We start from the raw sequence: 20202 nt of genomic DNA, 5'->3' as shown, positions 1-20202 counted from the left end.
TTTAACACATGCTTTATATATATATATATATATATAAATATATATATACATAAACATATACAGTATATAAGTCAGGTAGGGGACAAAGGACTAGTCATTAGCCGGTGATCTCACTGCAGCCGATCGTCCCTCCATAACTGCCTTAGTATACCTTTTTCTGCACTGTGTGGAGGCCGCCATCTGGGTAGAGGCAGGGCTTTGCTTCCTCATATCAGAGCCTCCAGCAAGGAGAACAGTGAGCAACACAGAAGTGACATCACCAAATCTCAATCTAAATCTAGAGACTAGCAGTTGGCGTAGCAGTGCCTTAGATCTCACACTGCAGATATACAGCTAAGATAAGAGGCTACAGAACCGGAGTGCCTAGGCACAGCACTGCTATTTTACAGGAGGAAATGCAGACAAAAGGTGCTTTTTTGAGTGTACTGCTTAGGCAAAATTAACTTTCTGGAGATTTTGGTAGAATTGTTTTTCCAGTGAAATTCCACCGAGGCACAATTTTCTTTATTTAGGGGGTATTTTTTGGATTGCATTTGGGGTAGTTTAGGTTTTTTTAATTTAATATTTACATGGTTTTTTTTTTGTGTAGATATACACTGAGTGGCCAGATTATTATGACCACCCCATCAGTACTTCAATGGGCCACGAGATGACTTCATTGGGCCGCCTCGTGACTCCACGAGATGATGAAAGGTGATATGAGGAATCTGACACTGCACTGTTGCCCTTCTGTTGTCTTGTACCAATCTTGCCCCTCCCCCGTTCTGCCCTAACATTGACTAGTCGCTGACGGCCACAATTTGCACGTTCAGACCCAGATTTTCGGCTGACAGTCCAGTCTTTAAACACTTTAACAACAGCTGCTCTTGAACATTTAACAGATTCTGCTGTTTTGCTGATACTCGCTCCATGGCTCCGAGCGCCAACAATCATCCCACGTTTAAAGGCTGTTAAATCGCGTTGTTTCCCCGTATCTTCAGAAAACAAATCACTTCTACTGTCGTGGTAAACAACCTGCTTCCCTATTTATAATGGTCTGGCCCTCCAGCAACTTCAGCGCAAAATTATAGCTAATTTGCCTACAAACGTCAGGTGGTCATAATAATCTGGCCACTCAGTGTAGATCAGGGGTGGGCAACTCTGGCCCTCCAGGTCTAAACTGTGGAGTCTTTGCTGGAAGGGGGAAGCAGAGGCAGCTGATCTGCAGAGTCATTACTGGGACATAGGGGGCAGGAGGAGCTGCACTGCTGAGTTACTACTTGGAGGGTGGAGAGAGCTTGGTCAATTGAGCTTTTGACATAAGTAATATATAGGTGTCTTGCTGCACTCCTTACCGGTATAGGATGTTCCTTGAAATCATGGTGGGTGCTAGTAGTGACTACGGATGTCGCCGTGAAGATATACAAGTTTGCAAAAGGATGTCACCAGCACACCATTTAAGTGAGATCAACAAACGTCCATTTATTAATGGAGGACTGTCATTCCAGTACAACTGGAATGACAGACCTCCATTAATAAATGGACTTTTATCCACACCAACAGCCCCCCCCCCATCTCTGCCCCGGGGCTGTGTTTGAATGGATACTGGGCCCCCCCTGTAGGCTTAGGCCCCGGTGCGCTGGCACCGGCGGTAGTTCCACCACTGGGTGTGTTGTCCATGGCCATTGGACCCTTAGAGCTATCTCAGCGAAAAACATAGATGCTCCTTGCTGTGGAATTCTCCAGTAAAGACAGAGACAAAAAGAGATACCTAACCCTGTAGGCTGGGCACAGGTTAAAAAGTCTAAAAGAAGTAACAGGGTGAGTGATATGTATTAAGAAAGCCTAAGGATAAAGATATGAGGTGAGAATAGTGAACTGGAAAGATCTGAAACAACCAGAAGGCTGGAGAAGAAGGACATGCCATCCATCCAGAGGTCAAAGCCCTTCATTGACTGTTGTGCCAAACAGAAAGCAAATTATTACGGAATTACTACAAAGATTGTTCCGGTTTTGCAAGGTTTGCTTAAAGCTGCCCAAACAGAGACATGTAAAACCCTGAATCCCATCACGCTTCTTCAGATCTCATTTCTTGGGAGTGACCTTTTTCATTCAAGGTAACGACCTTTATGATTACTTTGCGCTGAAGCAAGCCGACATTTATACATCAACGCTCTGAGAGGTAAAAGGTCTAATTGGACATTACCTGTTTTTCACTTTACTGCATTCTGTTTTTTTGGCTCCCGGTGAAATAATTTTCTTTTTATGTATCAGATCTGATGCCTGAAATACACAAAGGAAAGGAATACTGAGTGAAAATGCAGATGCTTAACCAAATATAGAATGCACTACATTCATAGACCGATTGGAATTTGTACAAAGGATGCCTTCATTATCTTAACAAATGTCATACTTTCGTAAACACGCAAGCATAAAGTGCAACAGTGGCAATCCACAAAGATGTAGGGGTATTTGTTTGGGTTAAGTGATATTAAATTCTTACGTTTTTTTATTGTATTTCAAATGCTGATGAAATCACTTACAATGGATGGTGCTCCTAGGTCTTTAAAAATGTATGTATCCTGCAGAATCAGCTGGTCCCCTGACTAAGACTTCTGCTGGATGCCATCATCTTTACTGGTAGTTTCAGTGAATAGCACATCTGCATGAGCTCATTGCAACAGGTCCTCTTTTCTGGAAGCCAAAGTCACTGCTACCCCTGCCATGATGCCATAATGACAGTACCATTGACTGATGCGCCTACCTGATGCTCTTAGAATGACAGGATCCCAGCAGTCTATATTAGTTGGCTCTCAGCACTCCTTTACTATTCACAAATATTGACAGCTCTGATCCTTACAAAGTTCAGGAGCTCAAAGAATTTGTATGACAACTGCTCAAATCTCTTTCCAAAGCTTCTACTTGAAATGTAAGACTGGATTCCAACTTAATTTATAGTTAGAAAGCACAGAACAGAGTTTCGTAGGTGCTCAAAAGGATCTCTGCCATGTTCAAGTGGAGCATGGGTAGAACACACTCCTCCCCGGTGTGCGTTACATTGCTGAGAGGACGTAGTGACAGGAGAGGGGTCAGCCGGGAACAGTGATATGGCATCCAAATTAGGGGAACAGTTACAGCTTAGCCAGAGGCCAGCGGGCAGTGAGATTTAGTGTGGATTCAGTGAAGTCAGACCTAAAAATAGGTGGCATAGTGGAGCAGGATGTGGTGGTGAGGCAGTATGGGTGTGGAGGCAGCAGGGATCAGTGGTGTTGAGGCAGGATGGGTGAAGAGGCAGCAGGGATCAGTGGTGTTGAGGCAGGATGGGTGAGGAGGCAGCAGGGATCAGTGGTGTAGAGGCAGGATGGGTGAAGAGGCAGCAGGGATCAGTGGTGTTGAGGCAGGATGGGTGAGGAGGCAGCAGGGATCAGTGACGGGCAGGCAGTATGGGTGAGGAGGCAGCAGGGATCAGTGGTGTAGAGGCAGGATGGGTGAAGAGGCAGCAGGGATCAGTGGTGTTGAGGCAGTATGGGTGAGGAGACAGAAGGGATCAGTGGTAGTGAGGCAGAATGGCTGAGGAGGCAGAAGGGATCAGTGGTGGTGAGGCAGTATGGGTGAGGAGGCAGCAGGGATCAGTGGTGTTGAGGCAGAATGGGTGGGGAGGCAGCAGGGATCAGTGGTGGTGAGGCAGAATGGATGAGGTGGATGCAGGGATCAGTGGTCGTGAGACAGGTGAGGAGGCATCAGGGATCAGTGGTGGTGAGGCAGTATGGGTGAGGAGGCAGCAGGGATCAGTGGTGTTGAGGCAGAATGGGTGGGGAGGCAGCAGGGATCAGTGGTGGTGAGGCAGAATGGATGAGGTGGATGCAGGGATCAGTGGTAGTGAGACAGGTGAGGAGGCAACAGGGATCAGTGGTGGTGAGGCAGAATGGGTGAGAAGGCAGCAGGGATCAGTGGTAGTGAGGCAGTATGGCTGAGGAGGCATCGGGGATCAGTGGTGTTGAGGCAGGATGGGTGAGGAGGCAGCAGGGATCAGTGGTGTGGAGGCAGGATGGGTGAAGAGGCAGCAGGGATCAGTGGTGTTGAGGCAGTATGGGTAGGGAGGCAACAGGGATCAGTGGTGGTGAGGCAGAATGGTTTAGGAGGCAACAGGGATCAGTGGTAGTGAGACAGGTGAGGAGACAGCAGGGATCAGTGGTAGTGAGACAGGATGGGTGAGGAGGCAGCAGTGATCAGCGGTGGTGAGGTAAAGTGGGTGAGGAGGCAGCAGGGATCAGTGGTAGTGAGGCAGATTGGGTGAGGAGGCAGCAGGGATCAGTGGTGGTGGAGCAGGATAGAAGAGAACACAGCAGAGATCATTTGTCCTAAAGTAGGATAGAAGAGAAGCAGCAGGGATCAGTTGCAGTGATGCAGAATAAGAAAGGAGCCATTGGTGATCAGTGGCAGCAGAATGGTACAGGACCGGTGACATAGAAGTCCAATGATGCTGAAGAGATGAGCAAAACCATGAGGAGAGATTAGTACTGTAGATCTAGACACCATAGATCTGTACCACTTGTCCCTCACGTCATGCCAGAGCTGCATCTCTCCTTCACAGGCTTTCCCCTGCCTCCCAGCATTGTCTCCTCGGTGAACAGCTCGGCAACATCATGGAGAAGGGTGGGAGGGAAGCAGCAGGGACCCAATGGTGCCTACAGCACTGCCATCACCAGCTTTTCCCCTTCACCGGAGAACGCAAACATGTCAAACTCAATTGAAGTAAATAAAGCTAAATAAGTAGTTAATTATAAATCTTTCATAGGTAAGCCCACACAGGTATAATCATAGAAGACGGACTATTTAGCATCTTACATACGCAAGCTGTGACTGGTTCTCATTTAATCAGCAATGACTACTTACACACAGTACCTCCAGCCCATGTGAAACTATAAGTTCCAACATGCTCTAGCCAACAGTAGGTGGCAGGGAAATGGTAGAACCTGTATTTACTCATGAGTTGAATGGACCCAGGTTCTCCAAGAATGGGTTAAAGCCAATTTACAGTCTAATAAGACTAAACCTTCAAGAATATAGTGACATTTTGCTATGTAACAGCCAGGCTAATGCCATTTTCTGCCTAATGAAGTAATTTCATGTCTGCTTAATATTTCAGAAGGGGATGGTGGAATGAAACTCAATTAATATAATGTGAAGGGCTTCAGTGGATTCTGAAAGTATTAAATTAGGTTAAAAATAACAACGCTTTAATTCTCTCTAGAGTCCGGCGCAGTGTTTCTCAGCTGTATTGAGTTATGTACCCCTTAATGAGAGCCAGTGTTTACTAAGTAACCTATTTCAGCCAAACAACGGATGACGGCACAACCCAGCATTAGATGCAAACTTTCTTGTATTAAAATGGGGTACATGCAGGCGGCATAAGATTTCGAATGCATTTCACGCTAAATAGCACTTACTCAGAGTAATCTCCTAGAATCTTAACCTCCATTCCAAAGGCAACCCCCCCTTCTTTATACAGGCCAAATTGGGACCAGCTGTTGTCAATCTAGAGATCACAATCTCCACATCATGTTTAACTATGTATAAAAAAAGTTACAAAACACTGTTAAAAACATGACATTGGATTATGGGAATTTAAAAGAGAACTTAAGCCAAACCTTTTTTTTTTTGGCTTCATTTGCCTTTTGTGTCACAGGAGTACATTTTCTAAAGTACTACTGTGACCCAAAGTCAGCATATAGGGGGCTTTTGCACGCTATGTGCTGACAGTGACAGTGAAGCTAGGACGGATCCCGACAATATTACTGGGATCCACCCGGCTGCCTGATTGACAGCTGTCTTTGCCTCTCTAGAGCCAGAGCCAGCTGTGCCCACCCCTCTCTGTTCCTCCAGTGCTCATTGGAGGGACAGACAGGGGAGGGAAGGAAACTCTGGGGGGATAGGTGACTCACAGTAACCACTCTCTGCAAGGAGAAGACTGAGCTGAGCCATCCACGGTCACGTTTGCTCAGATCTTGGTCTATAGAGCCGCCGTGTGACATCTGCAATGTTACATGCCGGATCTATTTATTGAGAAGAGTATACAGTGGTACCTTGGTTCACAAACTTAATTTGTTCCACGATTCTGGTTGCGAACGAAATTGGTTGCGAACCGAATCAAACTGTGATCAGACTGCGATCTTGACTAGAGGAAGCCACGACCATGTGTCAGAGCAGGGAAGATGACTGTGGTTGTGTTCGTCACCCAATGCGGAGTTCGCGAACGGAAGCAAAATTTTGCCACACTTCCTGTTCGCGAACAGAAGTGTTTGTGAACTGAGGTATCACTGTATTTAACTCTCACAATACTTCTTCTTTATGGTGCATTCACACCAAAATCAGAAAGAAATGACAAGTCAACAGAGGGTCCGTTGACTTGCAATTGTACCTTCTGATTTCTTTCCGATCCATCATTTTTCAATGGATGCTAATGGATATGCATGGAAAATGAATGGGTGTGAATTAGGGATCTTCAGATAGCAGTTCAGATACCAGTGATGATACTTGGCATTTTCATGAGAACTACCAGGGTTGCAGCTGGGACCTGGCTCTGGTTCTGGTGCTCTACCACGGTCCTGAAATCATTAAAAGGTATCAGTACTTGTATCTGTGAGGATGTGGGCGAGTATCAGGACTTGTACTTGAAAGAAAAATGGTATCGGTGCATCACTTATATATATTTATAAAACCAAAATCATACATTAAAACAGAGATGTACAAATCCCAGGAGCTCCGTGTGATCCTTACAAATGACAGCTGCCTCCTTAATTTTTTTTCTCTAGTCTAGTCTTGGAGCTGGAAAAGTATCTGCACATGTACATGTACCTGTACCGAGTACAGTACTTGGTATCTGAACATCCCTAGTGTGAATGGGGCTACTTCACACCGGATCCGTTATGTTACGTTGAAAAAAAGTACTGCAGCTAATTTTTTTTCAGCGCAACATAACAGCACAACGGAACGGAGAGATGTAAACTAGCACCATTCACACCAATTCATTTTTTGGTGCCCATCTGTTAGCATCCATTGCAAAACGTATTGCAACACAATGGATCCTGTGTAAATGGGCCCTTACACTCCTTTTCCCATCCTGTATATTAAAGATTCCATATATAGGGAATAAAAGTTTGATTACGAAGAAGAAAAAGGAAAAGATTATGAAGAAACATAAAAACAAGGAAATGCAGACAAAAATACAGAAATAAATTGTTAAAAAAGCAGAAGATCAAAACCTAAACCAGTGAGGAAGATGAAGCAAAAGAGAGTAAAAAGCACCTCATACATTCACCATTCACAGATAAACTTGTGTACTGAAAACTAGAAGAACTCTTCCGCTCTCCTGCAAGACGGCCATACAGCGCAAGTCCCGGTGTATTTCTCTGGCCGGGTGTAACAGGTACACTGTACAGCACAGTATAGCCAACCTGTACAAATTATTAGGGATGCACCGATACTGATACTAGTATCGGTATCGGTACCGATGGCCAGTATTTGGGCGAGTACTCATACTCGCCCAAATGCTCCAATGCCTAGCCCGATACTTCCGGTATCAGGAAGGCGGGCAATGCGTTAATTACACGCTGCCCAGCTTCCTGATTGCCACTAGATGATCTCTCGTCACTTGTGATGAGAGAGCATGGAGCCTGCTTCCCGGCCAATCAGGAAGCTGGGCAGTGTGAAATGACAGCCAGCCTGGCTTTCTGATTGGTCAAAAATCCAGCTTCATGCTCCCTCGCCACCTCATGATGAGGGAGCATGGAGCCGGCTTCCCGGCCAATCAGGAAGCTGGGTGCCGCATCATTACACAGTGCCCGGCTTCCTGCTTGGCCAGAAAGCCGGCTCCATGCTTTCTCGTCACCTAGTGAAGAGAAGCTTGGGGACGGCTTCCCTGGTAATCGGGAAGCCGGGTGGCAAGTCTTTACACGCTGCCCTGCTTCCTGGCTAATCAGTAAGCCAGGTGGCGAGTCATTACACACCGCCTGGCTTCCTGAATGGGATTTCCGATATTCAGTATTCGGTATCGCTGAGTACCGAAAAAAAAATATCGGTACTCGTACTCGATACCGAAATACCGGTATCAGTGCATCCCTACAAATTATCATTGCTTTAATGGCCCACCCTTCTCAATTATGTACCTGATAGCTGTGGATCCTGACCTCATTTTTTTTTGCACTTAACTTAATTGCTATCACATAGTGGACTAAAAAGCCCCCTATGTGATAGCCAATATACAATGACAGGTCCTCTTTATAGAGACATCCCCTAATTTCACCTGTGACCCCCAAAGAAGCTGACGAAGCAGGGACCTGAATCCCCAGCTTCTTCTCTGGCTATAGGAGGCAGAGATATGACAGCTGAAGGCGGAAGTGATTAATAGGCATCACTTCCGCCTATAGAGAGAGAGAGGAGGAGAGATCAGCGGTGGGGCAATGCTGATTTCTCCTCCTTCTCAGTATAGACAGCCGCTGTGCCAGTGTTCTTGATCCCGGGCCCGCAGGGGGAACAGTGGTGCCCGGGATAACGCAGAACCTGGCCTTAGGGCGGCAGGGAGAGTAAATCCGGCCCTGGTTATTATAGTCATTTTCTCTGGTACATCAGTAAAGGACACGACTTACAAATCCTGTAAGAAAGTGAAAGTCGTGCAAGCTGTGGAAATCAGATTGCAGACATACACAGAACAGCTTACACCTACGCAGTCACAAAACACTTTCTAAGCAAATCCACTTCACCGCATTCAGAGGAAGTTTCCTGTGCAGCAATCACAAATTACTGACAGATTAACATTTCCTGCTGCCGACTTTGCGGAGGGGATTGTCGGGTCTGATCGAGATTAACTGCGGGAGTATGCGTCTGTTACTTAAATACAGTTCAGCAAACTCTGTGTTCTACTAGATTTCTAAACAGTTCTATACAAAATTCAGGTTTATTCCTAAATGACAGAGAATTAGGCACAATAAGGTTTACGCAGAGATCTGAATATTCAATGTTGTGCAGGCTTATTTATCAAACATTTGCCTGCTGATTAAAGTGCCACTCCGGGCAAAAATGATAATCAGTCTATTATAGGGATGTCCCGATACTCATACTAGTATCGGTTTTGGGGCCTATACAGGGCATGAGATCTATACAGGGCATGTTCACGAGTACATGTACTCGTGATACTAAAGGCCCATACCGATCCTTTACATTTTAAAACATGAGCGGCTGCCTGAGGTCCCTTGCTTGCAGTAACTGTATTTGGCAGTGCTATTCCAGCCGCACATCACCTCCTGCTCCTTCCCAAGACTGGCACAGCAAAGGACAGCCCGACACCCGCACGTATAGCCCTGGAGCCCAGCACGAGCCCGGCACCCACCCACAGAGCCCTGGAGAGCCGGCACCCACCCACAGAGCCCGGCACCCACCCGCAGAGCCCAGCACAAGCCCGGAACCCACCCACAGAGCCCTGGAGAGCTGGCACCCACCCACAGAGCCCGGCACCCACCCACAGAGCCCTGGAGAGCCGAGCACCTGCCCACTGAGAGCCATCGTTACAGCCCTGGAGAGACCCTAAATGCAGCCCTGGTGAGACCCTAAATGCAGCCCTGGTGAGACCCCATACGCAGCCCTGGTGAGATCTGAACGCAGCCCTGGTGAGACCCAAACGCAGTCCTGGTGAGACCCAAACGCAGTCCTGGTGAGACCCAAACGCAGCCCAGGTGAGACCCAAATTCAGCCCTGGTGTGACACAAATGCAGCCCCAGTGAGATCTACACGCAGCCCTGTATAACTGCTGTATAATCATGGAGTGATGCTATATGTAGTCCTCTATTGCTGAATAATCATGGATTGCTGAGATTTGTCATGGATCATAGATCCACCCTGCTACCTGATTGATAGCCACCCTGATACCTGATTGATAGTGCCAGCTCTGATGCCCCCTCCCCTGTCAGCGCTGGAGGATTGTAGAGGGGGGGAATCCCTGTAGGGAGCGGTGACTGATAGGGAGAAAATCGTGACTTGAGCAGTCAGTGGTATGTGATCAGTTCTCAATCAATAGAACCCACGTTGCCTCTAACAATGGGGCACAGTGTATTTCACTCATCACATAGTTCTTCTTTAAAATACATTTATTAACAGGACATAAATGGTTATTACAATGTGATTTATTCTCCTTGTAGCTTGCGTCTCCCTGCCATCATTTTACTAGGACGGTTTCCAGCAAAACATCAAGGAGAAAAAAAAAAGACCATATGGACTTTACATACCTTTGGCATTGTGACCACCAAATGGCCAGTTGTCTGGGATCTCTTGGCAGCGCTGCTGTCTGGTCTCACTTCACAAGGAAGCACAAGCTGGAACGGCTGACACATGAAGAGAAAAATGGACAGATGAAAAACAATGAATTGCAGTAAATCCATTATTTATACATTGGCATTGTGCTTTTAAAAGCTTTAGAAAAAAATAATAATTCCCTATGCAAGGAGGTAAATGAATGCCAAGAAAAATGGAAAGCATAGAAAGCAAAGGAAAGAACTTAAAGATTACACTGTGACCCTAATAATACTAAAGGCCCTTTTCTGTCCCCTCATGACTGTACCCCTGTACACAAAGCCAGCTCCATATAGACTTGGTTTAATGAGTTTGGTGTTCAGGAACTCAAGTGGCCACCACAGAGCCCTGACCTCAACCCTACTGAACACCTTTGAGATGAACAGGAACGCCAATTGTAAGTCAGATCATTTCATCTAACATCAGAACCCGACCTCAAAATTTTTGTCTGAATGGGCCTAAATTCCCACAGATACACTCCAAAATCCTGTGAAAAGCCTTCCCAGAAGAATGGAGTGTTATAGCTGCAAAGGGGGCACCTCCATAACAATGGCCATGGTTTTCAGATGGAACAACCAAGAAGCAACAAGCTTAAAGAAGAACTATGAGGTGAGAGAATTACACCCACCCCATAGATAGAGCCGACGTGTGACATTGACACTGTCAGACATCAGCTCTATTGAGTGAAAACATACCGGCACTCGCTCACTTCCCCGATTATCTCCCTGCAGAGATCGGTGACTGTCAAGTCACCACTCCCCGCAGGGATTCCCCCCTCTCCGATCCTCCAGTGCTGACTGGATGGACAGACAGGGAAGTGGGCGAGCACAGCTGGCTCTGCCTCTAGATCGGCAGAGACAGCTGTCAATCAACCAGCGGGGTGGATCTCGACAGCATTGTTGGGATCCGTCCCGGCTGCGTCGCTGTCGGCATATAGCGGGCTGGGAAGCTGGCTCCCAGGCCAATCGGCATTGAGTCAGCCAAACAGCATGCGATCAGCTTACCAGACAATCAAGAAGCCACGCAGCAGGTAATGACACACTGCCCGGCTTCCTGATTGGCCAGGAAGGTGGCTCCATGCAGTTTAGAAACATTGAGCAGCTCTACCCTCTTCTCTCCAATCCCGCTGCTTGAATCTCGGTGCCTGGTAAAGTTTCCGCCAGAGTCTTTGGTAAAGGCAATAGTAAATAGTAGAGCGCTAGGTAAAAAAACGGCACTCGCAAGGGGGTCCGTCCATCTAGTACTTTATTTGTAAAAAGGCATAACAGCAGCAAGCCAACACATGCTTACATGTTTTAGCCCCCAAACTGGGCCTTAGTCGTAGCCAGTGCTGGTTTTTTACCTAAAGCTGGCTCCATGCTAGCGGAATTAACGGTATCAGTACTCAGTATCGGCAAATACCGAAAGATACTCGTACTCGATACCGGAAAACCGGTATCGGTGCATCCCTAGTTTAAATGTATGTTGAAATTACACTATCAATATGGATCCTTAAGCTGATGTGTTAGCAGTGTGAATTGAGCCTACAGTCAAGTCTGGAGTTCATATGCAATGCACACATAAAACAAAGTGGTGTCACACTTTAAATACATGTTGGAACCACCGTATTGCAATTTGTACAGTATATTTACTCTCCAGTCCTCTAGAAAACATTTCTTACATTACTTCTGTCACAGCACAGCCTGCAGCGCTGACAAATCCCAGAGCAGGACCGATATAACGGAAATGGCAGACCGTATTCCCTTGTGTGGCGACTGATTGATTAAATGAGAGGCAGGAAGTGGCAGATTGCAAATAATTTTGCAACTCAATTCCCTGCCAAGCCGCATGAGCAGGCCAGGGAGCAGTGAATTATCTGAGCATGTAGCCAACACTGTACTTCATTCCTTACAAACATACAGGACCTCAGAAACAAGGACTAAAGATATTACAGAACATTTGCCTGATTTCGCTGTTTATAGCGACCCCGACATATCATTAAAAGGTCCCAAGCAAGAACATATGACTTGTATAGAAGAGCAGAATACTTACCTTTCACACTGCAGTGCCACAAAATGCTGCTCCACTGCTGAGAAATCACCCACGTAGTTTACTGGGAAACCAATGCTTAAGAATTGTCTATCTCCTGGGTCCCCTGTAGAGCTCACGATTCCTTGCCCTGACCTCCACAGGACAGAGCAGTTATGCAGAGGTCAGCAGGAAGAACCAGTGTGAACTGCAGGGAACCCAAGAGACTGACTCTCCTAGAAATGTTGGTTTCCCTGTGGACTTTTGGGGATGATTTCTCAAGATCAGAGCAGAATTCAGTGATGTGGGAAAGGGAAGTATTCTGTTTGTTCTTGACATGCATGTGGTTGCTTGGGATCCTATATGTGACAGTGTCACATGTGGGCATGTTTGCTGGCACCTCTATGAGCGTGGCTGAGAATCCCCTTGTTCTGCAGTACTCCACGTGCAAACATATAGGTATGGCAGCTGGGTGGTGCAAGCATAGCCGAGAACTATGTAGGAAGGTTGCTTAAATTTTTACTTTAGCCAAAAAAAATTTAGTTTTGGATAGAGTGGTGAAGAGTTACATTTTCTGCCAGGTTTTTACTTCTGGCTCTAATCCATTGGTGAGATTTTCCATTACTTCCTGTTCCTGTGACACCTGTACAAGAAATGGAGGGATCTGTTGTCACCAGGAAAAGAAGGTATGGACTGGTATAGAAACATGTTTGGGACAACTAACCCTTTCTCACTCTACTAAAGAACAGGATGTGCATATTCAATGTCAAATCCATTTCTTGGAGTTCATTGAGGGACACAGGAATCTGAGACAGCTGGGTTATACTGCCGCTTACACGAGGATATGGGCACTGGCAAACAAAGAAAACAGTGGTCAGCGTTGTATAACCCCTCCCACTCCCAGCATGCCTCAGTTGTGCAGAGCAGTACTAGGGGTAAGATCACAAACACAGAGGGGTGGTACCTATGTCCCTCAATTAACTCCAAGAAAAGGATTTTGGAGTACAAAAATCCTATATTCTCTCGTTCATTGAGGTAAACATAATTCTGAGACAATTGCAAAAAGCAGTCCAACTGAGGGGTAGGCCAAAGGCCGGATTTCCCACAAGGCCAACCAAGGCCCGGCCTTAGAGGAGCAGGGAGTAGAGGGGCAGCAGGGGTGTGGAATTTCTATCTCCCGATGCGCGGGACATGTAGTTCCGGGCGCGGGACATGTAGTTCCGGGCGCGGGACATGTAGTTCCGGGCGCAGGGCCGGTAGTTGTTTTCTACATTTAGCTTTGCTTTGGGCCAGCAGAGCTAAATGTACAGCGGGGAAGCCGCCACTTGTTTTGTACAAGTGATCCCGGTGATGTCGCCGAGATCACTTGTATGTGTGGCGAGTTTGGTGGGTAGGAGGGCGCATTGAGGAACCTGGCCTTGGAGCAGCAGAGAGTAAATCTGGCCCTGGGTAGGCAACACAGCAAACAAACTGCTAACATGCCTACTATAAAGAGCTGCTTGGAGGACCTTAAGCCCGAAGCTGGTATCAGATGAGGTATGAACATCCACCTGGTAAAACTTAAAGAATGTGTGAACAGAAGACTAGGTGATGGCCTTGAAAATTGGGAAACAGTTACCAGATACCGAAAAGCCCAAGAGACCTTCACAGATCTAGTAAAGTCTGGTACACGATCCTTAAGAACATTAGCTTGAATGGTGATTTGTCTAAACCCCCAAATGGTGGAGTGCGAGGCTGGTTCCTCTTTACATCAGGGATGACAAAAAAGAGAGTCAATGATCCCAATGGAAGCAGTGGATGCGAGGTAAACCTGCAAAAACGCCTTAGAAACGAAGGAGACTCTTGGCGTTAACACCAACTTGTCCTTGTGTAAGACCAGAAAAGGTTCTTAACAGGACAGAGCAGCCAGCTCAAGCACATGCCTTACAGAGTGGATGGCAACAAGGAAAGACATTTTGTGAGAAAGGGGGGGGGGAAATCCCAATAGGTTCAAAAGACGGTTTTTGAAGGGCTCAGAAAGCCAAATCATAACCCCACGTTATAATAGGGTCCCTATTGGGACAGATGTCCCCTCACTTCCTGTCTAGTAAAACGTTGTCGGAGGGACAGAAAGTGAGATTTAATCTTTTTAATAGATTCAAGAACAGCAGTAAAAACCATACAGGATTTCTAATCCTTCCCCACTCTATCCAAAACTAGGAAAAGAGTGTTTGGTTTGACAATCACTTTAATTGCTGTAGTGTGTACTGGACCCAGAAACCACAAAGATTATCTCTGCAGGTTCACTGCATTCCTGTTGAGTGACTGCTGCACATGGACCTCAATCTGCTGCAGTCCTGTCCTTCTGAATGTATTGACAGTGGGAGCATTTGCTGTTTACCGGTTGACTGTACCTTATTTTTCACCAGCACTCTCACATAGGTGGGCTGAACATCAACATCGACCAGCGAGATGTCCAGATGCCTGTCAAGCAAAAGTTAACATGTTAAGCTTCTCTGGAATACCCTATTATAAGAGCAGATAATGGCAAAACAAATAAAAATGAAAAAAGTGTTGGCCAACTTTCTCAAAACGAATGGTATCCACTGTTATAATTACTAAAGAATAGGGCTGTGCAAATTAACGATTAATTTCTCGATTAATCGTTAATCTTTTTGATCGGTTAAAAAAAATTTGATCGATTACATTTTTTTAAAACTCTCTGCACGAGCACCAGCCAAGGCATTGGCCTATACACATACAGCACAGCAATGAAGTAATAAAATGAACTAGGATCACACTAATCCAGCACGTTATTATTCTGAGTTGCCCCACTCAAGCGGCGGCCAAATTGAGTGGGGCACGTGAGATTAATAACGTGCTGGATTAGTGTGATCCTAGTTCATTTTATTACTTCATTGCTGTGCTGTATGTGTATAGGCCAATGTAGTTGGATCTGTATGTGCGTTATAATTAATCGAAATTAATCGATTAGAAAAAAATGTGATTAATCGAACACGAAAATTGTAATCAGTAACAGTCCTACTAAAGAATAATATGGAACGGGAAATTGATCCAACTGCTTTTATAAAATCAGGTCTGCTCATGAGAATCATTGCACTCATGGCAAAAATACCTGTAGATGGCCAAGTCCAGAATGAACTGATTGTTGTCTTCGTCATCGACCAAAGAGAAATCCAGCCTGAGAGAGAAACAAAAACATGGTACAATGGGGCACTTTCTGAAGTGGAGCATAGTGAAAAGGCAGACCATGTCACATACCGCTGCATCCTTCTTTAGAAACTGGTAAATGTATAGAAATGTCAAAGCTTATGACCTGCACTTTGTCTATGCAGACCTTATCCCAACACAAATCTATGAACAGTCAAACAAAACAATGTGCATGTCTCTGCCCCTGCACTCTTCCACTGCTGTCTGTCATAGTAGAACCACATGTGACAAGTGTCATCAAGGGACAGGCCACATCAAGGGACAGGTCACTGCCTTGCACAATATTAATCTAACATTATTCACATTACGCAGATCTCTGAATTTTTCAGTTTTAAAAAGGAGAACTATGAGGCGAGTGCTTTTCACTCACCTCATAGTTCTAGCTGACCTGTGACAATGAGACTGTCACAGGTAGCTCAGTAGATTGGGAAGTGAGCGAACACATACCGGCGTTCGCTCACCTCTCGATCCTGTCACGGCTCTCTGCCATGACAGGGGAGGGGCTGAATTCCCCTCTTGCCCGCACCGATCCGCCCGCGCTGACTGGCGGAACGGACGGGGGAGGGGGCGGGTACAGCTGGCTCTGCTTCTAGATAGGCAGAGCCAGCTGTCAGTCACGCAGCTGGGTGGATCCCGGCACAATTGTCGGGATCCGCTTCAGCTGCCGCGTCTCAGTATACTGCGAGCAGCAGCTCGCGGTATACTGCTGCGTCTCAGTATACCGCGAGCTACAGCATGCGGTATACCGAGCCTAGGGTGACGGGAGGACGCTAGTTTGTGTCCTCCCATTACCCTAAGAAAAACTATGGGGAAAAGCCTTGACCCCCATAGTTCTCATTTAAGCAGAAGGGACTGGCATTAATGACTTAGTGCTCTTTGCAAAGAGCTGGAGGAAAAAGTGTCACCTCTCTGTAAATGAGAAAATACTGGTACTGTTTAAAGAGCAACCAGTTAGGACAAACATACAAGAGCTGTCATTGCTGATTCTGTAGCCATTATATTTATTTTGCTACTTTACTTAGTGAGTCACTGATCTGGAACAAGCATGTCCTGACAACAAATACAGACAGGTCAGTTCTTCAACAAGTAGTAAAGTTAGTTAAAGGAGAACTATGAGGTGAGTGAAAATCACTCATCCTCATAGTTCGAGCTGACGTATGACAATGAAACTGTTACACGTCGGCTCAATAGATCGGGAAGTGAGCGAACACATACCGTCGCTCGCTCACTTCTAGATCTCCCTGCAGAGAGCCGTGACTGTCAGTCACCGCTCCCCACAGGGATCCCCCCTCTCCTCTCCGATCCTCCAGCGCTGACTGGCGGAACGGACGGGGGAGGGGGCGGGCACAGCTGGCTCAGCCTCTAGATAGGCAGAGCCAGCTGTCGCTCACGCAGCTGGGTGGATCTCGTCAGCATTGTTGCGGTATACAGAGACTGCGGCGGTCTCAGTATACCGCAAGCTGTAGCTCACGATATACTGAGCTTTGGGTCACGGGAGGAGGCCAGTATATGTCCTCCCATGACCCTTAGGAGAACTATGGGAACAACACTTACCCCATAGTTCTCTTTTAAGGAGACAGCACCAGCCTGTCAGCAATAGTAGCTTGAATAATTAGCTACTCCCTAGCTAAGAGCACAATGGTCTAAAATAGGGGTAGGCAATCTAAGCACTCCAGCTGTTATGGAACTATAAGTCCCCTGAGTCATTGCAAGACTCTGAAAGACATAGGCATGACTCCCAGAGGCATGATGAGAGTGCTGAGGTTGTCTACCCCTAGTCTAAAATGTCTTTTTATGCTGTAGTATTAACAGTACCATTGACTGGAAACAGTGTGAATTGTGAAATCATTTCTGAACACAAAGGTTCCTTATTAAAACTGGGAAACTAGATCATCTCCTGCTCCGAAACATTATTCATTCCTCCGGATTTCATCAGTCACCTACTTGGGCTCATTAACATTCAGTGCGCGTCCATCAGCCATAATCAGCGTCCGCTGTGGTTTTACTTTCTTTTTATCTTCACTAGAATAAAAAAAAAAAAACAGATAAAAGACAAAATTGGACATTGTGGGCTACAAGCATATACCTGTGATAAAACATGGACACGGTGATAACTATTTCACAGACATAGACACAGTGATAATCATATCTCTAAAATGAATAATTTGGCCTTTTAAACACTTTTATTGAGGGTTAGTACTAAGACTACAGGTAAGAGCATTCCAATCATTAAATTCCGGCAATGAGAACTATATAACAGTAAAAAAGTTCAGAGTATTTATATCAGCTTCCTCAGACTAGAGCCCGCTGCTTGCCGCAAAACACCATTTGCAATAAAAAAAAAGCCCTGCATGCCGGGATCTCTCACTGCATGCCCAAGGAAGCCCCTATATACAGATACACTATGTTACCAAAAGTATTGGGACGCCGGCCTTTACACGCACATGAACTTTAATGGCATCCCAGTCTTAGTCCGTAGGGTTCAATATTAAGTTGGCTCACCCTTTGCCGCTATAACAGCTTGAAGTTTGTTATAATATCACTAACAGGTGACTGTGGAATATTTAGTAGCAAGGAAATTTCACAGAACACCTGAATCCAATGATTTGGAGGGGCGTCCCAATACTTTTGGCAGTATAGTGTATATGTTAGGCAGTATTGGAGGGAGTGATATCCTGCCCGGTGGTGCCTGCATATGTCTGGCTGTGACGTCATCCAGTTAGTAGAGGAGCATAGTGAACATGGAGCGTTTTGAAAGGTAAGTGCCACTGAATGCCATTGCTGAGGAGGCGATTCAAAATCTGACACCATTGAGGGTGCACTATTCCTCCCACTGATCGCTTGGGCATTCATTAGTCCCAGTTACCACCAATTCATGGGCATTTTGTTATTATCATTGACAACCTGATTGCCAACAGAGAGGCATTTTTTTTTAACTCCCACTGGCTGTTAACGCAGAGGATTTTTTTTACTCCCAACGATACAGGGGCATTGATCGCAAACACAGGAGCATTTTTTTACTCCTACGGACTGCCAACCCAGTTCAATTTTTTTTTCCTCCCACTGACCGCTACCACAGGGAATTTTTTTCTTTTAACTTCCATTGACCAACACAGTTGCAGCCCTTAAACTGGGTATACACGGGTCTATTTTTTTTAGTTAACCCGTAGGCTGAATAAATAAAATAGAACGGATTCCTCCATCAACGAATCCCTCGCTGTTAGCATTGTATTCTGACTGCGGCTGCCAGCCAGTTCAGACGAGAATTTTACAACTTGCTCCTTCAATCAGCTGATTGAGGGATGCCGGGCGTAAGGGAGCCGACAGCGGCACTCACGATGCAAATTTTGGCAGATTCAGCAGGAACCGGCCGAAATTCGACATGTGCACATTCGGCTTCACTGCCACTGGCCACAACCCAGCCCCCAGTCTAATGGACGGCAAACTGGTCCTTTGTTTAAGAAGTTTGAGGACCTCTGATTTACAGCTTGACACTCATTTAGTAATATTTAGTATGTTGTGCTGCAGTGTTGTATTATTGTATTATAGTACAGTAGCCAGCCAAGCATAATGCAATTTCTCAACTCCTCAAAAGGGTAAAGAGATCATGGAGACAACCTGTCTAGTTCTTAGAAATAGTTATTGGTGAGTTGTTTCGAATTGGGCTCCCTCCACAGCTTTGAGCGTGACCTCTACTGTGTGACAGATGTATTCTCCACAAACGCACCTTCCAGGTTTCTTTCTAATACAAGGAATACACCTTTGATTGATTTTTGTTCGCACCAACTACACTATAAGGGTTCTCCTGTTTTTCTCCTCTTCTTTTCTCATGTGACCACTCTTGGAAAGATACTCCGTCTCCACAAGGAGCACCACATTTTGTATATAGACTAACACTAACCCAGCCCTTGACTGTAACCAGTAAGGAGGCTGCCTAACACTAAGCCATTATCCATTCCGGAGAGTGCCTAAAACTAGCCCAGCCTCTGACTTTATCCATTCCGGAGAGTGCCTAAAACTTACCTGCCTCCTGACTGTATCAATTCCGGACAGTGCCTAAAACTAACCCAGCCTCTGACTGTATCCATTAAGGACAGTGCCTAAAACTAGCCCAGCCTCCGACTGTATCCATTCCGGACAGTGCCTAAAACTAACCCAGCCTCTGACTGTATCAATTCCGGGTAGTGCCTAAAACTAACCCAGCCTCTGACTGTATCCATTAAGGACAGTGCCTAAAACTAGCCCAGCCTCCGACTGTATCCATTCAGGACAGTGCCTAAAACTAACCCAGCCTCTGACTGTATCAATTCCGGGTAGTGCCTAAAATTAACCCAGCCTCTGACTGTATCCATTCTGGAGAGTGCCTAAAACTAGCCCAGCCTCTGACTGTATCCATTAAGGAGAGTGCCTAAAACTAGCCCAGCCTCTGACTGTATCCATTCCGGACAGTGCCTAAAACTAACCCAGCCTCTGACTGTATCCATTCCGGACAGTGCCTAAAACTAACCCAGCATCTGACTGTATCCATTCCGGAGAGTGCCTAAAACAAACCCAGCCTCTGACTGTATCCATTCCGGAGACTGCCTAAAACTAACCCAGCCTCTGACTGTATCCATTCCGGAGAGTGCCTAAAACTAACCCAGCCTCTGACTGTATCCATTC

General features: G+C 46.0%; 1 protein-coding gene across 1 annotated transcript in view; it reads right to left on the bottom strand.

Moving 5' to 3' along the window:
* LRRC6 (leucine rich repeat containing 6) overlaps positions 1-20202 on the bottom strand; it is a 52202-nt gene that overhangs the window by 4559 nt on the left and 27441 nt on the right. Inside the window, exons 7-11 of the mRNA XM_018563073.1 lie at positions 17485-17562; positions 15446-15511; positions 14724-14793; positions 10260-10355; positions 2186-2262 (exon numbers count right to left, since the gene is read on the bottom strand). Of these exons, the coding sequence (XP_018418575.1) occupies positions 2186-2262; positions 10260-10355; positions 14724-14793; positions 15446-15511; positions 17485-17562 (387 nt within the window). The remainder of the gene's footprint in view (positions 1-2185; positions 2263-10259; positions 10356-14723; positions 14794-15445; positions 15512-17484; positions 17563-20202) is intronic.

Source organism: Nanorana parkeri, unplaced genomic scaffold (genome assembly GCF_000935625.1).
Source record: "Nanorana parkeri isolate BGI_ZX_2015 unplaced genomic scaffold, ASM93562v1 scaffold629, whole genome shotgun sequence".
Lineage (NCBI taxonomy): Eukaryota > Metazoa > Chordata > Amphibia > Anura > Dicroglossidae > Nanorana > Nanorana parkeri.
Note: the sequence above shows the minus strand (reverse complement) of the source record. Positions and strands in the feature narration are given on the sequence as shown.